This window comes from Triplophysa rosa, linkage group LG25 (genome assembly GCF_024868665.1).
Source record: "Triplophysa rosa linkage group LG25, Trosa_1v2, whole genome shotgun sequence".
Taxonomy (NCBI): domain Eukaryota; kingdom Metazoa; phylum Chordata; class Actinopteri; order Cypriniformes; family Nemacheilidae; genus Triplophysa; species Triplophysa rosa.
In genome coordinates, this window is record NC_079914.1 from 6804815 (window position 1) to 6826482 (window position 21668).

A 21668-nucleotide genomic window follows, 5' to 3' on the forward strand; every position below is an offset into this window, starting at 1 on the left:
TGTAGAAACCATGCTATTTATTTATTTATGTATATTTTTGTGTAACACTTACCATTTATATTACCATAGTTTTACAAATACCATGGTTAAGAGAGACCATGTTAAATGTGTGGTTACTATGGCTTGACCACAAATAAAAATAAAGGAATTAAACCAAACGTAAACCATGTTTTTTTTCGTACAGGGGAAATCTACAGAAAATTATTATAATCTCACTCTAACACCTCGAATAACCACGAGATGGCGCTCGTCCACCGATTACACTACTACACAAAAATACGACAGTATCATGTTTTTTTAAACATTTCTTCAAAATGTCATTTAAAAACCACCATAATATTATTCTTAACATTACTGTACCATGATACCGCCCTAGTACCTGTTTGTCAGGGTGCGCAAAAACATTTTATTTGACTTATACAACGGAAATCCTCCTGTTGAACACACGTAACGGTACTACAATAATGCTCGATACGACCTTTGTCAAATGAATTCTTGTTATGTAAGCAGAGGCTGTTCGTGTTTCTTTCTCAAGCGAAAAGGGCTGAGGTGAAATCGGGAGACCGACCCAAGTCGAGACGCACGTCGTCACGTCTCCAGGGGGCGTGGCCACGCAGCAGGGCAGGACGGAGGGAGAGAGAGTGAGAGACCACATCTGGAGGAAAATAAAGAATCATCATTTAATACCCTCCACCCTTATTCTCCACCCCCTCTCTCCCCTCTCTTTTTCCGAGTCCGAGGAACGAGCCCGGGAGACAGTCGACAGGCGTCGTAAGCAAGCGACGCTCCTTTAAAAAATGTATTTATTTACCAACAAATTACCGTAACTTGATATCTCGCACTTTTACCCGCGCTGTCAAATACGATTGTACGTGTTAGCATACATTTGGATATACTCATCTGGATCCCGAAGTGTTGATGAAGACATCTGGCGTTTTAATCTAAGCTGTTCAAGGAACGTTTGTCTCGCGCGCGACTCAAGCCGTCTCGACGGGTCACGTACCGCGGAAACCAGACGTCAGTAACGAGGTAAAACAGTCGGGCACGTCGAGCGCGCATCTGGACAGTGGCAATTTGTGTCATTTAACCACCAGAATAAGCGCTGTGTGTGTGTTTTTTTTCATGAATTAATGCAAGTTTTATCCAGACAGGCTGACCTAGTTTGTTGAATCAATATTGATGCCCACTCGAGATTCGCAAAATAATGTTAGAGATGTTGAAGCTCTCTCAGGCTCTGGATGACTTCAAGCAGTCATAAACAGAGATCACCTGGTGTTATATAACTTGTGTTGGTCATGTCAGGGCAGCTACAGGTGTGAATAGAAAACACCTGAGCGGGTGGCATTTGTTGTTGACAGTTCCCTTACGAAAAAATAAACATTTTGTCATTTATTTATGCTCATGTAGTTCAAAACCCGTATTTGACTCTTTCTTCTGTGGAACACAAAAGAAGATATTTTGAGAAAAGTTGCGGTGGTTTTGTGTCCATATATTGGAAGTAAAATGGGGTCCAATGTTTTTGGGTTATCAACATTCTTCAAAGTATATTCTTTTGTATAGTGCAGAAGAAAGAAAATCTTTTATTTTGGGTGAATTACCCATAGCTATCTTCTAAAAAACAGTCACTTTTACTATAGACCGATTCATCGGACGCGCTTGCCGGTGTTCTGTCAATTTATGCTACCCATAGAATTTTGTGCCGAAAAATGACTCCTGCCCCGGGACTGCAGTTAACTTCCGGTCTGTGTTTGGCTTTCTAATAATATAACTATTTATATTTTATTTATATTAAAATTAATTTATATTATTATTTAATTGTAGTAAATACATTATTTGTTGAATTTTGTTGTATGTTCATTTAATTAAATAAACAATTTGTTGAATGGGTCCTGTAGTTTGGTCGTATTTAAAGAAACCGCATGGTACACAGACAGCTAGTGGTTGATCTTCGTATCGCAGTCTAAATTCAAAATATTGGAGAGACAAGTTTAGCCAAGTAATGTTTCTTCTCGGTTTCTTACAGTCACTCTATTATTTGTGAATGTCTACCGGAAGTTAAGGGCAGTCCACGAACGCGCGCATGTGGGGTAACGTTTGTTTGTTGTCACTTTGAAACCGTCTATATAATAAGACCATGATTGAGAATTTCATAATTCATAAAGAGATTTTATCACAGCTCTCTTACTTGATTCTGATTGCATGGTCAAACATTGCATTCTAGTCAAATATTTATGTATAATTGACCTCTAAACTGTATAACAGACCATTGATTTTATACACACACTCATTGTTTTCTAATTATATAATTCAACTCATGTTTCACATCTACAATATGTATTTATTACACAGCTCGTTGAAATGCTTGATTCTGATAGGCCAGTTGCGACATTTGCAGGTTCGTTATTCCCAGATAACAACCGCTCAAAACTAATAACACACAGTAACCTGGATGCAGCAAATCATTTGAACTTTTTTTTGACGAATTACATATAAATATGTCTTTTAATAACATATATGACATTATATTTACAAATGATTAAACCAAATTGCCTGTTCTTGACATTTGAAAGTCATTTCTTACCTTAAAACCGAAAGTAAATGGCATTTCCTCACGGAAGGTCTGCATTCGGTAAAAATGAGCTAATAAAATATTTCAAATACCCACATGTCATGTCCAGTTTTTTTCTCATGTGGAAAGTAGCCGTGTAATAAGCGGGATAATGTACAAGCAGCCGGCTGTTATCGCGAAATAAGCCCCTTCAGTGTGATACAAGACCCTCCGCCGGGGCTGATTTCTGCAATAACAACCGGCTGCCTGTACATTATGCCTAACTTATATGCCTGTACATTATGCCTTATTAGGTAGGAGTGTATAAAAGTGATAGTTTACCCAAAAATGAACATTCTGTCATCATTTACTCAACATATTGTCTTTTCAAACCATGACTTTCTTTCAAGAGAAGATACTTTGAAGAATGAACAATGGATGTACCCATTCACTTCTATTGTATGGACACAAAACCAATGCAAGTTAATAAGTACCACTGTTGTTCGGTTACCAACATTCTTCAAAATATCTTCTTTTGTGTTCTGCATTTTGAAACGACAAGAGGGTGAGTGAATGATCACAACATTTTTATTTTGGGGTGAACTATCCCTTTATGTTCGATATGTCAGCCATAAGGCTTTTTGACTTTTTTATGACTAACTATGCAGTATCCCTTACCTGTATGCTGCCTGTCATCAAATATTTAAAGATTTGGGGAAATCAATTATAAAAGTTTCAATAAAAAAACGTCTGGGTCACCATTCCTTGGAATTCCCCTATTTAAGTCTATGGCGATTAAAGCCATCATATACATATTTTGGGCGTTTTTGGTGCTGAGCCGACGCAGGGCCAAACCCATTCCTGATGCAACAAACTGCAACATTAACAGGGTCTGAGAAAGCAGCTCGCCGAATGAGAGACAGATTGTGGCTAAATGTGTGTGGTTTTGAGACTGTGGGAGTGCTCATGTGAACGTTCCAGTGGGTCGTGAGACATTGTTTGCCGTGATGTGTGTAATCCTGGCTCAGTCATACCTCCGTGTTGACTTTATAATGTGGTCTTTGCTTTTTGCACCGGAGTTCGTTGGGTTCACTGGATTCGTGAAAGAATGGGTGAGGAAAGCAGAAAGGAGAGATGAAACCACGCATACTTCTCTTGTGAAACACCAACCGCCAATGGCCGCCTCTCAAATTCCACGTCTCCGGCGGATCCTCGCGGCATTGTCCTCAACGTTTCGGGGAATTGCACCTATATGAGGACCCCTGTTACATACATGATACCGTACGTTCGCCCGTGTGCCTTGTGGTTTCCAAAAGAAACACTGCGAATTCCTGAACTCCCTCTTTTCTTGCTTTTCTCCATCATCCCTTACATCTCATTTTATTTTCTCAATCCCCCTCACCCCACCCGTTGGCTTGCTTTTGGGGTTGGACGGAGTTCCTGGAGGCCTTTGCAAATCACGAGCGGTTCAAGGGGGGAAATGGAAGGCATGGAAAATGAGGGCGAGAGAGGAGAAATATGAGCGCGGGAGAATGTGCGTCTGAAGAATCGTAGTTAATCCACCTCGTCCATTTTATTCTCCAACGTGTCGTTCCTTTAGACCTTCCTCTCCGCTGCTGAAAGCATGCATGATAACCACGCTCGGCGTGTCGGGCCGCAGCTGGTCCTTGTTATTGTTTATGAGCTTGGCTCTCTCTTTGCATTTCTAATGTACACTTAAAAGCGCAGTGGAAACAAATTGGGTGAATCTGCTGTGGCCAGAGGAATGTGTGTGTGTGGGTCTGGATAACAGACCGTACGGAGGGAGAGAGAAGGAGAAATGGGATTTTTAGAGGAGGGGAGGTTGTGTTGACCTTGACTTGTTGCCAGGCACAGGGGGCGGAGAGCAAAGGAGTGATGAAGAAAGAGAGAGATAGTGTTTGAGGGTTTTGCCTTATGTAGGATGTTGTTTCTTCCTCATCAGTGATTCATTATTTAGCTGCATTTGCTTCTGCACCCTCATCCTGTTACGGATTAATGAGTCTGCGAGGGTCGGAAATGAACTGAAAGAGACAAAAATGTATGGTAATGTTAGACAAAGAAGTAAATGTATTCAAAAAAGTATTAACTGCTCAGACTAATGTATTTTAATGAGACCGTTCAAATCATTATTTGGCATAAATGGACATACACATGGTCTATTTTTATATACTTAAAGGTCCAGTGTATGAAATTTAGCGGCACATTGTTACACACATAGCCCAACCTTTCTCTTTTCCTCTCTTTTTTCCATGGCAGACACTGAGATTGCAAGCAAAATAATAGGATTGCATCACTGAGTTTTGGAAAGAGAGAGTGAAAGGGAAAAGAAATTATCTGTGTGCTGCATTTCAGTGTGAATCGAGGAAAGGAGGGGAAAGGCCAGAGTTATACTCACTTCCAGTCATTAAGCCACAGAGACATTTCAAGTTATATAACTATAGATTTACTTTCAGTTCATTGTAGATCTGGCAATGACGTGATATGTAGGTTTTTTAGGTTAGTGTATTGATTGCTGGGTTTTACTGCTGTAGATACTGTACTGTAGATGAGTCGAAAACATTTACCTATAGTTTCATCGGACCACACGCCTGGCCCGAATTCAACTTCCCGTCTGTGTTTGGTTATCGGTCTGACTAGTGGCTAGAAATGTAAGTATTTTATATTTAATTTATATTTATATTAATATATATTCATATTTTATTGTATAATAATTGTATTCAATTAAAACTATTCAACAGTTATTGATTCTTTGCGGAGGTCTCCTGGAGGTTAAGTTTGGGCCACATAACGTTTGTTTATGTTGTTGCCGCTGAAATATGGGCTTTGACATATGAGAAAGTATATCACAAAATTCGCCTTAAAATAAAAAAAACTACATCTAAACTATATTGAGATGTTTTTGCAGTCTGCATATTTTTTATGTCAGTTAAGAAAATTTCTTCCCCAGATTCTCATCACTGTAATACAATAACGAAAATCTTTCTGAGCTGGCACTACATATATATGTATATCTATATGTATATATATATATTTTTTTTTTTTTTGCGAAAAAGATATAGAATGTTAGTATGAGTTCATTCAATTACACCCATACTATCATAATACTGTATATACTTTGTTCCGTACAATTGTAATTTGTCTTGATTTTAGAGTAAATTATTCCTTGACAGTTTTCTTAAGATCCATCTATAGACCACTTCAGAATACATAAACAAAGCAGGTCCAGAAGAACTCCCTGTTGCAGTTTATAACACTGCACGCGTTTGAACAAAATTACAACGAACAGAACATTTATAACCTAATCAAAATGTTAAATGAATATCTTTAAAATTGTATTATATATATATATATATATATATATAGTACATGTGTGTGTGTCTGTGTGTGTGTGTGTGTGTGTGCGTGTGTGTGTGTGTGTGCGTGCATGCATGTGTGTGACCCTGGACAACAAAACCTTAGTTTTGTCTTAAGGGTCCATCTTTTTTACTAAGATTTTAACATCATCTGAAAGCTGAATAAATAAGCTTTCCATCGATGTATGGGTTGTTAGGATAGGACGATATTTGGCTGAGATGCAACCATTTCGAAATCTGAAATCTGAGGTTGCAAAAAAATCGAAATATTTTTCAACAGTTATCCAAAGAAAGTCCTTAGCATAGCATATTACTCACAAATATAAAGTTTTGATTAATTTACAGTAGGAAATTTACAACATATCTTCATGGAACATGATCTTTACTTAATATTTGAATTATTTTGGGCATAAAAGAAAAATCAATCATTTTGAGTCTGACCCATAAAATGTATTTTTGGCTATTACTAAAGATGTTCCCGTGCTACTTAAGACTGGTTTTGTGGTCCAGGGTCACATGTAAGACTGAAAAAACATGAAGTGCTTCTGGACCAGTGTTTACATTTTGCGAAGTGGTCTATACAACACTTTTAGCCTCAATTTATTTGAAACTTTTATTTTGACCCATCTTGGCTTCTCGAGTCTACAGAATTCTCTCTCTCTCTTTCTTTCGCTGTAGTTTTCCTCAGTCTTTTCACGAACACTCCACCTCTCTGTCACAGTGGCTGGACACATTGTAATTCAGTTACTCAAAATCCATTTTAAAACCCGCTGCATGTACCCGGCGCTCGACATTCAGAAACGTTTCCAATTTGTGCCGTTTACATGTCTGAGTGTTTTTGTGCGTACGTTAAGCCCAGAGAGTGATGGGTGGAGCTTGAGGAAGAAGTTATCCTGAAAACAAACCCAAAGCCAGAAAGAAAAACAGAGCGAGAGAGAAGTTAAGAGAGAACTGGAGAGGAAGGGATGTGTAAAAAGAAGGTATTGATTTAAAACAATTACATTTAGATTTGAGCAATTAGTGGTGTCTGGTATTCTAGTAAACCCACTTCGAATTTACCTTCTTGACATTTTCTTTGCTGTTTGTGGAGAAAAATCTGCATAAATAATTAAAATATGAATCTACTACACTTCTGTGGGTGCTATAGGCCAGAAGTACAGAAATACAACAGATTTTGGAAGGCAGTTAATGTCCATTACTATTCTGGCACATTTCGATATGCAACGAAATCAAGCTTGTGTGGCCAAAAGTGGGGGTGGAATGTGTTCAATTTTGTGAATGCGATAAGTGCAACCATAAATTCAACAATAATTTCTCCCCATTCCTGCTTACGATGCTAACAAACACACACGCTGTGCATATGTTACCATGTCAGAATAAGGTGGTCACTACACATCTCTTGTATCTCACCTTGCCTCGTGTGGATGTTAAAGCTGCTGTATTTCCGCATTCCTGTGCACGTGAAGAAAATATTTGGCTGATCTGAGATGAATGTCAATCTAGACGTCACTGCAGGAGAGAGAGTTCAGGGCTCACCGGGAGTCAGCGCATTCAGTGACACATACAGCGAGGTTCGAAACTCAGGACACAATTCCAGTTTTTTGTGATTAAGAGCTGTAAGTTAACACATTAAATTGAAAGTCATAGAGAGTCATTAGATTACAAAAAAATGCTAAACATATTTTGGATCCCACCACATGAACACAGATAGTTCAGCAGAGTCTTCATCAGTTTGATGGGGGGTGGTCTATATATTTTTAATAGTAATGTATGCCTAAATTTCTTTGTAATGCGTTTCGTGTGTTTTTACAGCAGTGAGGTTAGTAAACTTCATAAACTTGCTTTGGGTGTGTGATCTAGCAGAAAGAAATGCAAATGACTTACAGTTGCTGAAGCGAACACACAGCTGAATGCATGCAGGCTATAGACCGTTTCATCGGACACGCGCGCCTAGACTGCAATCAACCTCTGGTCTGTTTTTGTTTATCGGTCTGGCTAGTGTTTAAGAATATAACTATTTATATTTCATTTAATTTATGTTAATAATATACATTTATATTATTATCTTTTGTATAATAATTGTATTATATATATATATATATATATATATATATATATATATTAATTTTGTTGCATGTTCATTTTAACAAATACATAATTTTTTGATTAGGTCCTGTAGTTTTGTCGCATTTAAAGAAACCGTATGGTACATTGACATCTAGTGGTTGAGCTTGGTATCGCAGTCTAAATTAAACATTTTGGAGTGGCAATTTTTTTTTTTGGAGAGGCAATTTTAGCCAAGTAACGGGTCTTCTCGGTTTCTTTTGCTTGTTATCAGAAATAATCTACAGGCACTCTATTGTTTGTGAATGTGTACCGGAAGTTAATGGCAGTCCGCGAACGCGTGCATGCGCAGTATTGTTTGTTTATGTTGTTGCTTTGAAACCGTCTTATGTGTGTGTGTGTGTATAATGCTTTACATCACTGTCAACAGGTTTCTGTGAGTAAAGGTCCAGTGTATGAAATTTAGCAGCATTTAGCGGCGAGGTTGCGAACTGCAACCGACGGCTCACTCCACCCCACCCTTTCGAAGCACTACTGTGGCTGTTTGGCTTGTTTGCTGAAGGAGATAACGTATTTACGAAACGCATTCTGTAGAGCAGTTTGTCTGTTTAGGGCTACTGTGAATTCCATGTAAGGAAAGGTAATAAAACATAACGCTTCATTATGAAAGGTCTTTTAATATCTCTGAAGACATAGTTATGAATATTATATTGCATTTCTGTCAATAGATCCTCCAAAAAACTACACACAGCATCTTAGGTTAGGCGTAGAGTATAATACATATTTGAATCACTGAAAAAAATGATATGTGCCTTAGATTTTATGAAAAGAAATTATTAAAATATACTTAATATAATTATGTTCCTGTTTTTAACAAAAAATTGAGTTAATATAACGTGCAAATTTGGGGAATAAAATCTACTAATTTTGGTTGTTAAGATTTTAACTATTTTGTTTGAGTAATTTTAATTGAACAAATTATTAAGTAAATCCAATTTAATATGTTAAACCCATTTAAATTGGTCAAATTAAGTATACTTATTTATTTTGTGTTGAGACTACATAAATTAGTTTTGTAGATATAACTACCTTGGCAGTTGATCTGTAGTTCCCAGCCTGCTTTGTATCTGACTGCATTAGGAGATTCATTTTCAAGATTAACTGTCATTTTAAGTGTTTTTCAGTGAAAAGAAAGACCTGTTTGTGTTTTTTTGTTGATTTATCTTTGAGATTTAGGATTTTTTTAAGTTTGGGTTTTTTAAGTTGCTAGCGTTGTTTAGAAGAGCAGTGCTTGTGCCTAGGCTGAGGGTGGCACAATATTAGTCATGAAGTGTGTTATTTCACTTATTGAGCAGTAATGTGATGTGTGTAAGAGAGGGAGAGAGATGGTGCATTTCCCTCTTCAAACTAAACTTTGTAAAATCAGAGTTGGTGTAACGGCGTAGAATCATCAATAAAAATATGTTAATAAGAATAATAGTATGTTTAAACCAGCTGATTTGATTTCACCAGGTGGATCATAGCCATGCTGTCGCTGGACGAGCCCCTGGACCTGAAGATTGCCTCCAGCCGTGACAGGACGATCAGAACGTCCATCTGCGCGCCACTGCAATTCGCTCGTGCACGAATATCACGAGCATCACGCGTATCCAGCCCTGGTTAGTCAATCTTTATATATTGTATATATGTATTTTCAGTCAATCAGCAATAGACATGTGAAGTCTCAGCTATAAGGAAATGACCCCATCTGTTCATCTCACCAGATACAACAGATGAGAAAGACATGTCAGACTCTTCATCCACTGTGGTGGATCTGAGCCTGTCCCCATCCTCCTCTCCCTCACCACCATCTCCCATAGACAGTGGTGCCAGCTGGAGTCCCACGGTGCCTCTGCTGGCTGCAGTGAGTAATTACATCATTCAAAAAACAAACTCAACTGGCAAGACTTTAGTTTCTTATAGGGGCGTAACAATATATAGAAGTATCGCATTTTGCAATACAAAAACATTAAGATTAGATTCATAGAGCTATTAAGATATGTATCATAGAGCCAACTATTTTATTTTTCAGTGACGGATCTATTCCGTTTTTATTAGTTTACATAAAGATGGTTGAATTAAACCTTGAATGTTGTCAATTCTAAAAAATAACAAATGTTACTAAAATTTTTTAATGATCTGTCATTTGAGTGTCAGTTTTATATGTATATACTGTATATATATATATATATATATATATATTACAAATATTGTGATGCAATCATAATCGTAAACCCATTATCTTGTATCGTATACTATCAAATAATGAGCTGGGTATATCAGTACACACCAAGTTTCTTATGCAAAGAAAACATATTATTTTACAAATGAACTGTCAATATATTAAATCATTTAATACGTTTAAAAAATGTATAAAATATCTAGAATAACACATTGTTAACATATTACAATATTATTAATACTATTAATAATTAATAAGTATTAATAATACTTTCATATATTGAAAAATATAAGTATTTGGTTTCAGTAGGCCTATGTGGAAATGTATTATTTAATATATTGCAATATATTTTCCAATATATTCCCATATATTTTGGTTTCACAAGAAATGTATAAGGCATGGACAGTTTTTTTTATAAAACTGTATTATTTTAAAGTTAAATTGTGTTACTCGAACTATTAAGGTCCGTTTACGCCAAGAACGATAACATTAAATATTTAAAAAAAATTAAGCTCATACTGGAGTTTCACATTTTAAATGTGCAGGCTCTTAATATTTGAATAGATTTTTACTGCCAGGCAATGTTTTATTATTTATCGGCTGGAAAAAAACACTGAAAGTGATCTCAATAATATCCTTCAACAATAGTATCCTTTAAAATAATATCCTTGAAAACCTTATCTTTGTATGTTATAATTGTTTTTCACTGTCATTGTTGTGGAGTCTTTTCACTGAGTACACACAGACAGCTTTGTGTCTCCTTTGTGTGTGCTTGAACTGTGTGTGTTATTCAGGGTTAAATGTAATTCAGTAAGAGGAGAGACTGCGCCAATCCCATAATTCAGTTCACCTCCACACTAATTCATTTCAGCTCTGTCTCTAGACACGCAAAGTGTCCTGATCTGAACCCTTATTAAAATCAGAAATGCTGGGTTTGCGTTTGAGAACACGGTCTGGGAACATATCTGGGCTTGTTCTGCCATTAGGTGGTCTACTATTGCTCTCCAAAATTATTTAAAGATGATTCAGAAATGAATTACACAAACAAAACTCACCCCATTCTATACTCACAGGAATCAGAAAACTCAGCTTACCATGAGGAGAGCGCCTCTCCGCCTCCAGGTTTTCGGTTCTTCCTTCCGATTGGTGCAGAGGGTCCTCTGCGGCTGCCGTCCTCGATGTTGATTGGTCAGCACTCGCCTGAGCCCTCAGTGGACGAGCAGCTGGCCTGCCGCTGGCTAAAGGTAAATGACAGACAACTGTTAGTACTGTTTTTATAGGTGACAAAATCTAATTCAGTTTGGTGAATAGCGAATTTTGATTTCAAGTTCTTCAATAAAATAAATTACTCTCAGATATCCAATCTGAGATATTTAGTAGATGGCACTAAAATGAGACATACCCAGAATGCTGTTCTATTCTCCCTATCTCTGTTCTCATGCCCTCTCTGTTCTGACTCTATAGTGCCATCTGCTGTTCGAGAGCCTGCAGGAGCTGGTGAATCATGTGAATGACTCACATGTGAAACCAGAGAAGAATTCAGGATACTGTTGTCAGTGGGAGGGTTGTGCACGCAAGGGTAGAGGCTTTAACGCCAGGTCAGACTACACACACACTTATGTTTGTTTACCAATCAAAATGGACATACCACAGACCTTTACTGTTAATATTGTTAATATAAAACATATTAACCAAAGCCATAAAACCTCATAAAAACACAGTTTTTTAAACTTTTTTTATAAATCATTTCTCAACTGCAGTCAACTCTGAAGCGAAGCTTTATCAAATTGTATTTGTTAATATATTTTTTGATGCTCAAATCATGTAAAAAAATGTTTGGTGACAAACTTAGTTCTCTTTAGATAGATCTTGCAATTTTGCTGCTTTGTGAATTTATGTTAGTAGTTTATTAAATATTTTTCACTAGAAATAAAGACAAAATGCTGATCAAGAAAATATATTTTTTTGTAATATAAATGATATTATTTTATTGTAAATCATTATATTTATATTACTAAATTGTTAAATATATTTTAACTAGGGCTGTAAAACGATTAATTGCGATTAATCGCATCCAGAATAAAAGTTTGTTTTTACATAATATATGTCTGTGTACTGCGCATATTAATTTTGTATTCATAAACACATAGACATATATATTTAGGATATAAAAATCAATAAATGTTTATAAAATATATATAAATACAGTATATACAAGCAAGTATGTGTTTATAAATGCAAAATCAATATGTAAAGTACACAGACATACAGTATATTATGTAAAAACAAACTTTTTCCGAATCGCGAGTAAACGTTTAAGAGCCCTAATTTTAACTATTCAACAAGTATAAATCAATAGGTAGCATAAAGCTGTTTGTTCAATTATTCTTCTTACATTTTAATAGACCAAATTATAGGGATGCTCATTTCGGTAAATTTCCCTAACCGAGAACCGACACTCATTATCCGAACATTAACCGTTAACCGATAAGATTCTAATAATACATTGGAATTTAAAAAATACATGCTGCATCTCATTTCGAAGGCTGCGTCCTCTTCTGGAGGTCGCGTTTGTACGCCGAATACGCCTTTGCATGTGACATCCAGAGGACGCAGACTTAGAAAAGTGATACAGCTACAGTTGACGAGGGTCTGTGACACGTTAAATATACAAAAAAATTTCACAGTTTTATTTTAACATGCAAACAGCAGCATAATGAATACATACATCAACAACAGCACCTGCATTCACATATTATCACATTTTCACGAACCTGCGGCATTTTGGACAATGGAGAAAATCTAAAATAATATAAATCCAAAGCATAAAATAAACAGGCAAGAAAAAAACTGAATTAATTAACAAAATAAGACAAAACGAAAACACAGAAGAACCGGCAAGGTTTATTTCCGTCAGAAAGTTTTTTCATCAAATAAAAATAGCAGGCCTACCTCAATCCAAAGCTTGGAGTTTTTATTTAATAAAGTAACATGTTTACGTGTTGTGGTGACAGTCTGGAGCTTGTTGACAATTAGGTTTTACGTGGTAATTAGTATGTTCGTGACATCATCACGCTGTACTTGCGTCTCGGAACTTGTTGTATTTAATACAACTGAATGCCCAATAAAGCCGTTGTTGTTTATATTCATCTATATATTTCATGTTTTAATGTTTATGTTCATATGTGATTCGATCTGGGAAAACCCAACACATGGTGCAAATTTATATATTACAGTTTTTGATACCAAGCCCTTTCCAAATCAGTTTTTATTTTGCTCATACCTTGTGTATGTAACAAAAGTTATGGCTGCACATATGGATAAAGCCGACAGCGCTATGATTTTCAGGAACGGAATTAGGAGGAAAACGGGTTTAAAGTTAAGTGATGAAAATAAAAGCACAGGAGTCCAGTATCACAAGTAAAAGTCACTTCCCTGATAGCACACATACATCTGGTTTACGTCTATTTGACGTCTGCATTTACATCTGCAAGACATCTACAGTACATCGTTTGCTCATCTGCAATACGTCTCGGAGATGTCTGCTGTCAGACTTCATATAGACATCTAGAAGATGTCTGTAAGATGTTTATGATTTAGAATGGATGTACAACAGCTCTTTCTAAGATGTTTAGCAGATGTTTTTAAGCAGCAGATCTCCAGATCTTTAGCAGACGTATTGCAGATGAGCAAACTATGTATTTAAGATGTCTTGCAGATGTAAATGCAGACGTCAAATAGACGTAAACCAGATGGATTGTGCTATCTGGGTTTACAGTAGTAAAAGACTTACTCTAATAACAATTTAATAAAAAAACATTTCCTAGTGTTGAAGTCTATAAAAATACTGTACAAAACCGTTTGAATAAAACGAAAGTAAGGAAAATGGTGCAGGGCACACTTAAAGAATGAGAGCTCTGCCATTATCACAAGGAAACTAGCAAACATTACGGACAACAACTAATAAGCAGTGAAGCAAGTTTTACCTTGTTTATCATGTGCATAGTGTCTGGACTTTTGATCATCCCTTGTATGTTTTGCGATCGGATAACTCCCGGTGCTGCAGACGGGGAGCTCTGTCATCTCACGAAAACATTGTATAAAAAACTTTGCATGCCGTAGTTTACAGAGGACTGGTGAAATGTGCATTGATACTCCTTCATTCTTCATGTTATGTGGTTTACTTTGATAGGTGAACTGTCTTTCCCGCGTCTCAGCGCGACATCCGACTGGTTTTCCCAGATCGCATCGCATATGTCTAGTCAGTAACAATGACAGGTGAAAACACGCATGTCCCTTCGCGAGCATATCACGCTCTAATGAAGGGAAACGGGGAGTTACAAATTGCCCTCATTGTAATCCGACAAAATGACGGACGTACGGACGGCCTTCAGATTTTTCCGTGACTGGTAAAAAAAATCTGTCAATTACAGAAAATTTTCGGTTAACGCGACCTCGGGTACACACACGTACAGGAAAATCTGGACCACAGCCAATCAGAGGGGTGGTCCGCCCTTCACTATCTCTGATTGGTTTAGACCACGATATGGGCCTAATGTGTGTCTGTTGTTGAATCACAGGAAGACTTTCAGAGTCGTGGAGACTTTTTTTCTCCCTCGAACGGCTGGTCGCACCGGTGCAACCTCAGATTTTTCTTAGTCGCAACCGAGAAATAAGGTTGCATGTGCGACCAAATTGGTCGCACTCTAGAGCCCTGTTAGCATGTTTTTCTTTCACCATAAATAAAACTAAAAACATGTATGATTTAATAGTCATTTAAAAACGTATTACTAAATTATTTTTATTATTAAAAAAAATTTATTAATATTATTAAACTTAAAATAAACATACCTTTTAAATCGTTTAACTGATAGTATTAACCGGTCAAAATGTTAACGATCAGTTAACGGTTAAACGGTCAATATGAGCATCCCTAGACCAAAATTCTACACTTGATGAACTTTCCTCATGAAAACACCACATAAACAACTCTTAAAAGGTTTCTTTCTTTTATTTTTCCTTTGGGGCATTCAGTGATTCTAGTTAAGACCAGTGTCAACACACAGACCATCATAAAACCCACATGAATCTCCTAGAGCTCTACCCGTTACAGCTTATTAAAAAAAAGATAAAAGCTTATTGGATGTTTACTCATGGAGGGTGTGCGTATGTGGGTGCTGATAAGATTCATTTATCTTACACAGGTACAAGATGTTGATTCATATCCGCACTCATACTAATGAGAAACCTCATCACTGCCCTACCTGCCACAAGAGTTTCTCACGGCTTGAGAACCTCAAAATACACACGCGCTCACACACAGGTGAGACATATACATATGCAATGTGGACTGCCTGAAACAGTGACACAAATATACACTATGACATGATTACAATATTTGGGTCCTAATATGTTAATATTGGGTTTAGAGCTACAATATCTGATTTTCACTGGCCAGAAGAACTCACAATAACTATATAATTTTTTTAGATAAATAAATGATTCTATCTGTCAAATTCATCTTTAATTTGGTTGATTTTGTGGTTTATCTTTTTGCCCAATGAATCACATTTAAAATATGAGTGTAGGGAGGTGGGGGGTTTCTAACCATTGGGCTCTTAGGGCAAGGTTTTAGGTGCTGAATTATTAATGACATTATCACATATGAAGTATTAACACAATGTCGATATTCATGGTTTTTAAAATGGTTATTATCAATACTGGTATGTGGTAATACTATACCTCAGTTAAGAAAACATTTACTTAGGGTACATTTGTCAAGTATTTGTCAAGTGTTATCTTTACAACGAGTATAACAGAACAATAAAGAAGAAATGAAAAGAACTTGAATTTCAAGTATTTAAATAAACATTGATAGATAGATAACATAAAATACCCAAGTAATCAAGTGTAGGCCTACAATAAAACTACATTGTTTTGCAAAATACTTTCTCTTTTTAAAACATTTTAGTTTAATATTGTTTTATTGTATATAACCTACTTGACAGATTATCCAAACTGAGGTGGGACTATTGATACCGATGAAAGATTTCTTTGGTATCGTTTCGACATCACTAGTGCACACTTCTGTCTTTGTAACTTTCACACTCATCAGCGTTTTCCCACACTCGCAATATGACAAGTCTTTACATGTCTATGTGCAGTGTGACCTTAGACGATTCCTGTCTGTTTGACTGACCCCTGCATTCCTCCAGAACACTCTTTCATTATCCTTTGCTACGTAATAATAATAAAAACAATTTTAACCTGAAATAATCTGTTGAAAGAATAATGGGAAATGGGTTAACTAAAAGTTCTTGAAGTCCAACATCAAGAAAAAAAACTAAAATCTACAACTGAAAATGAGTATAAAATACTTTTTAGTATTTTATACAGTATATTATAAATATTTGCAACCGGCCCCATTAACATGATTTTGTTTTATGTGTGTATTTTGTATATAATTGTATTTTGTATATTTTCTAGTACACTGATATAACAATCTGAAATGATATCAGCAGCTTTTTAACTGGAAAAAATATCACATGTTTACATATACATACAACAAAAATTGAAATTAAATAAATATTTGTGGTCATAGAATGACAACAAATACTTAAATCTAACTTAAACTTGGGGCTGGGAATAAAAATTCATTCCAAATCTGGAACTGTAATCGAAAGGTTAGGAATCAGATACTTGATTTTTTAATATGATTTCAATTCCTCTCATCAATTGTACACGTTTTAACTTGTGATCTGATGATATTTAAATAAAAGCCCTTATGACAATTAACCATATTTTTTACAGAACGGTATATACTGTATATATTTGCAAACCAGACAATAAGCAGGCTACATTACCATACAAGTTGATATCTTTTTACCACTTTGGAATCTGGGAATCAATAAGAATCAGAATCACTTAACAGATACCCAAACCTACTTAAACTAACTTAAAAATAAAACTAACAAATAATACCCGTTCTTGCTTTTCTACCCTTCTAGGAGAGAAGCCGTACATTTGCCCGTATGAAGGCTGCAACAAACGTTACTCAAACTCCAGTGACCGTTTCAAACACACGCGCACGCACTACGTGGACAAGCCCTACTGCTGCAAAATGATGGGCTGTCTGAAACGCTACACCGACCCCAGCTCTCTCCGCAAACACATCAAGGCACATGGCCATGCCGTGGCCCAGAAACAGAGCAGCTCGCCCAGGGTGGGTGGTCTGCGAAGAGAGAGTCATGCCGAAGGAGAAGGTGCCTCACCGGTGATGGACCTTCATTACCCCGGAGGGGCTCATTACATCCTGCCAGGGGCGGTGACGGGCTTGCTAGGGGCTCACGCCTTGCACACCCTTGCAGGGCCCCTTGGAGGTCACCCCCTGGATCTGTCCATGCTCAGCCCTCTTTTAGGAGCAGGGCCTGTGCTGTACCCCAATCCTAGCGCATTAGGGATCGGTAAGGTGCCAATGCTTCACCCCTTGTTGTCCCTAGGGCTTAGTGGGGGGCAGAGGGAAAGAGGGATGGAGGAAGAGGAGGATATTGATGAGGATGATGATAAGGGCAGGTTGGGAGCAAGGCGGAGCCCCCCATCATGGGTTGTGATCCCCCCAGGCATGCTGTTTTTGAAACAGGTGGTGACCACATAGGGAGACTCCCTATTAGTTTTGTGCACACATCTGATCATTTTAGGAATGACGAATGAGATCATACCATGAGTTTAGTTGGTTACAAAATTCAAACATTTATTTCTCAACGCAGTGACTTGGCATTGGATTCATATGCTGTTTGTTTACTTTATACATTTGCTTTATATTACAAACGTCAAAAGTGCATAGTGTAATATCTGACGAGAATCTTCTATTTGATTCGAGGGTGAAGCTTCTTAAATCAGAGACACACCTTGATTCCGCCAAATTAATCTTTCGGACACCAAAGTCTGACTCAAATATTTTAAAGGCTGACTCAAACAATCGACCCACAGTGGGCAAACAGCAGGATATGCTAAAGCAAACAGACCAAATGCTATCCACACAGAACACATCTTTACTTCAATGAAAGCATCTAATGCAACTAACAAAGCGAGGAAAGTGAGCAACATTGCTTTAACCTTGCTTCCACATTAAAAATTAAAATCATTGGCAACCAAATTCATGCATAAAACATTCAGGTTGCGCAACTGAATTTAAATTGTGGGTTTGGGACCAAAGTGAACAATGATGGCATTTGGCACTTTAGAAATAAGCAGAATAAAGAACAAAACGCTCAAAAGAAAGGTACGGATGTTGAATTATTGGTACATACCGTTCAGGCCTAAATGGAACTATTTCTGGAATCTGTTACTGAAAATGAGGTTGTGCCTGATAAAACTTTATATTATGGCCATAAAGGTAGATAACAGATCAATAAAGTGTTGTTGTAAAAACAGGACTTTGAAGTGCGTATTTCAATAAAAATGAGTTAGCCTACAAAATAATTAACAGCTTGTATTCTTATAATAGTTTTTTTATTTGATCCGATGCTTCTGGAGTGCTTCTGTTTGTCTAAAGACGAGACATTGGTTGTGTCAGAACCTTTATGTCTTTTAATGACTCGAGTCTATTTTGACTCCTCTTTGTTACCCGTTACTAAGTTCAGTGACTAGCAATTTTTTAATGCATGGTTGACCTGCCTCATGTACAACCGGATCCCAATTTTGGGAATCCCATATGTAACATTATACACATGACGATTTACATACAGCTTGTTTGATTAAGTGGCACATGCACAACGGAAGAATGCTACGACTACGGCTCGAGTGTTTTATTGATATATTTGCACAGTTGGATATTTTATCAAACGTATTTTTACCAGTACCAAGTGCCTTCTATTGTAAGGTTGTTATTGACGAAATATAATGTATGAAATACATTTGGATGTATATTGTCAATTTATGTATATTTTATGTGAATTCAATGGGCTACTATGTTACGTTTGTTTTTTAATGACATTGAGGCTAATGCTTCATGAGCTTATGCTGATGAGTGTCTTACCATACCACAGGACGTCTGTCAATGTGACCGGAATGAAATGTATGATATAGATAAGAACCATGACTCATACGTTCAATAAAAAATGCAAAGTCAAAGGTGTCATTTCTATGACGTTAAGATTCTGCGATTGTTATAGTTAAAGTGTTTTAACTATTTGTCCTATTTAAAGTTTCCCATTTACTTATAACGATTAAACACGCGGCTGTAACTTCTTACTGTGATCAAACACAGTTAACTTACCTCAGGACTTGGCAACTTTTGTAAATAATTAACAGCTACAATGACAACACTGTAGTGTTACTGGAAGAAATGGCCATAACCTGTTTGCCATTAACTATTTGTAAATGGCAAACAGACCAAACAATGGTCTTGTTTCTGTATGTCATATATTAAAAATGGACCTATTCAAATAAAAATGGTATACTAGCCCAACCCCCCAATGAACACCTGTATCAGGTAAGAGGAGGGTGGGCAAACTCTAGGGCAACTGTAATGTTCATACGTACTGTTAGCTGCTGGTTGTTGTGAATGCAGACAAACGCTTGGATATGGAGGTTAAAATCTCCAACAGAACCGTCTGGACGAAGTAAGTTTGACTATCATTTTGTTTTTCTATTATCTTACAGTAATTGATATTTTATTTAGTGTAAAGAGATGAAAATTGTAACATTGAAACATATCTAATATAACAGCTTCACTGTTAAAATCAACAATCTGTCCTTAACTGAACACATCTTTGTATAGTTATAGACAACAGATTTTGTGTAACTTATAATGTGTTTAAATTCCATAAAACACCAAATGTGTTATTTTCCAGCAAAAATATACTTTTTAAAGACATTTTAAATATAAAGAAACTTTGAATATGTGTCAAATTACAGAAAAACGCTGCAAATTTACAAGACAAACATGAAATACATGCAATTTTATGTAAAATTTTTTTTTTTTTTTACTGTATTTTCGTTTTTTTGTATTTTATAATTTATCTTTATAATAGTTTCACAGCAAAAATGTAATTCCCTTTCTGTCGGTCTCTCGACGTTGTGTCGAGACAGAATGGGGTTTGAACTTGAGAACCTATCATCTCTGACTTAACTTTTAAAAGGCCAATAAAGTTGGCGAATGGCATGAGCATGCCAGTCTCCGCCCCGTACATACGGATATAAAAGGAAGATGGCGTGCCCCATTCATTCACCTTTTGTTCTTCGGAACCTGCGAGGCTACATGCTGAGCAAATTCATCTTTGACAGCGTAATACTCCTGGATTTACGACGCGAGCAGCGGATCGTCCCCTCTTCTGTGACTTTCCCCTGGTCTTTTCGGCAGAGGCAGAGGAGTCTAAAAGACTCTAAAAGACCAATTTCTTTCTCTCCACAGCGTGTGTCTCGACATGTCTCGCCGCTGTGCACGTGGATGCGGCGGGTTCATCCTGGATGGGGACACACATGATACCTGCATCACATGTTTGGGTCTCCAGCATCCTGAGGTAGCGTTCGTAGATACTGCCTGCTCGCACTGCGAGCAGATGAGTATCAAGGTGTTGCAGGTGTCTGAATGCAGCCACCACCTCATTTGCTACCCGATCGACAACGTCTGCCGCTTCGGTGCAGCTGTCTGTCTCGGCAAGCAGCGAGGGTGATATGGGGATTCCCATGGACGTTAATCCGTCAGCCACTTGCTCGCGGACCGTTCGTGCCCCGTCACGCTTGCCTAACCCGTCCTCACGAGATGGCACAGAGCTCGGCTCGAGTGCGCGATGAGGATGAGCTGTCTGTCGTGGCATCGGAGGGCAATTTGCTGGCATCAGACCCGGACGATTCACTGGACCTCCCGCCTTCGGGTGGTCAAGCCCAGGACGAATCGGACGTGGAGATGTTGGCCATGCTTGCCCAGGTTGCCGCGGGCATCAGGTTTCAGTGCATGGCACTGCCTTCCCCTCAACACTCGTGGCTGAATGCGTGGTATCTGGGCACTGGACGCGGCTCCAAGTCGTGTAAGTTCTCTTCCGCACTCGTGTCGAGGGCTTACACTGCTGCGGGCCAAGCTGTCTCCGCCCGGCCATCCTGCAAGTACATCAAGCCAAGGTGTTGAAGCAGTTGCACGAGGAAAAGTCCGACCCAGGGGTTATGCAGGAACTTTGCACCGCCACTGACCTTGCTCTCCGGGCGACTAAGGTGATGGCGCAAGCCCTGGGTCGCACGATGTCCACCTTGGTGGTCCAGGAGAGACAACTCTGGCTGAACCTTGCGCAGATGCGAGACACAGAGAAAGTCCACTTACTCGACGCGCCCATCTCACAAGGGAGGCTGTTTGGAGATACAGTCGAGGACTTCGCGCACCCGTCCCCTCCTCTGCCGGGCCCTTTTCAGGGCCTGGTGGTCACTCCTTCACAAAAAGAGTTTCCTCTCTCCCTGGGCTATTCTC

At 37.8% G+C, this 21668-nt stretch overlaps 1 protein-coding gene across 2 annotated transcripts; it reads left to right on the forward strand.

The window, feature by feature from the left end:
- Nucleotides 1-661: 661 nt before the first annotated feature.
- Nucleotides 662-19333, forward strand: glis2a (GLIS family zinc finger 2a). 2 transcript variants are annotated; one of them, XM_057325106.1, is made up of 7 exons: nucleotides 662-1029; nucleotides 9499-9644; nucleotides 9750-9889; nucleotides 11281-11451; nucleotides 11672-11805; nucleotides 15412-15530; nucleotides 17215-19333. In XM_057325106.1, the coding sequence occupies exons 2-7, from the start codon at nucleotides 9512-9514 to the stop codon at nucleotides 17859-17861; spliced, it is 1344 nt and encodes a 447-aa protein (XP_057181089.1). In that variant the 5' UTR covers nucleotides 662-1029; nucleotides 9499-9511; the 3' UTR covers nucleotides 17862-19333. The 2 variants fall into 2 exon arrangements, with proteins under 2 accessions (XP_057181089.1, XP_057181088.1); XM_057325105.1 differs by lacking the exon at nucleotides 662-1029 and adding an exon at nucleotides 4808-5217.
- Nucleotides 19334-21668: the final 2335 nt, after the last annotated feature.

Bases quoted from the DNA above. Each gene is read 5' to 3' on its own strand.
- glis2a (XM_057325105.1), top strand. The intron at 9,645-9,749 runs GTTAGTCAATCT...TCATCTCACCAG, and splicing joins ATCACGCGTATCCAGCCCTG to ATACAACAGATGAGAAAGAC. The intron at 9,890-11,280 runs GTGAGTAATTAC...CTATACTCACAG, and splicing joins CGGTGCCTCTGCTGGCTGCA to GAATCAGAAAACTCAGCTTA.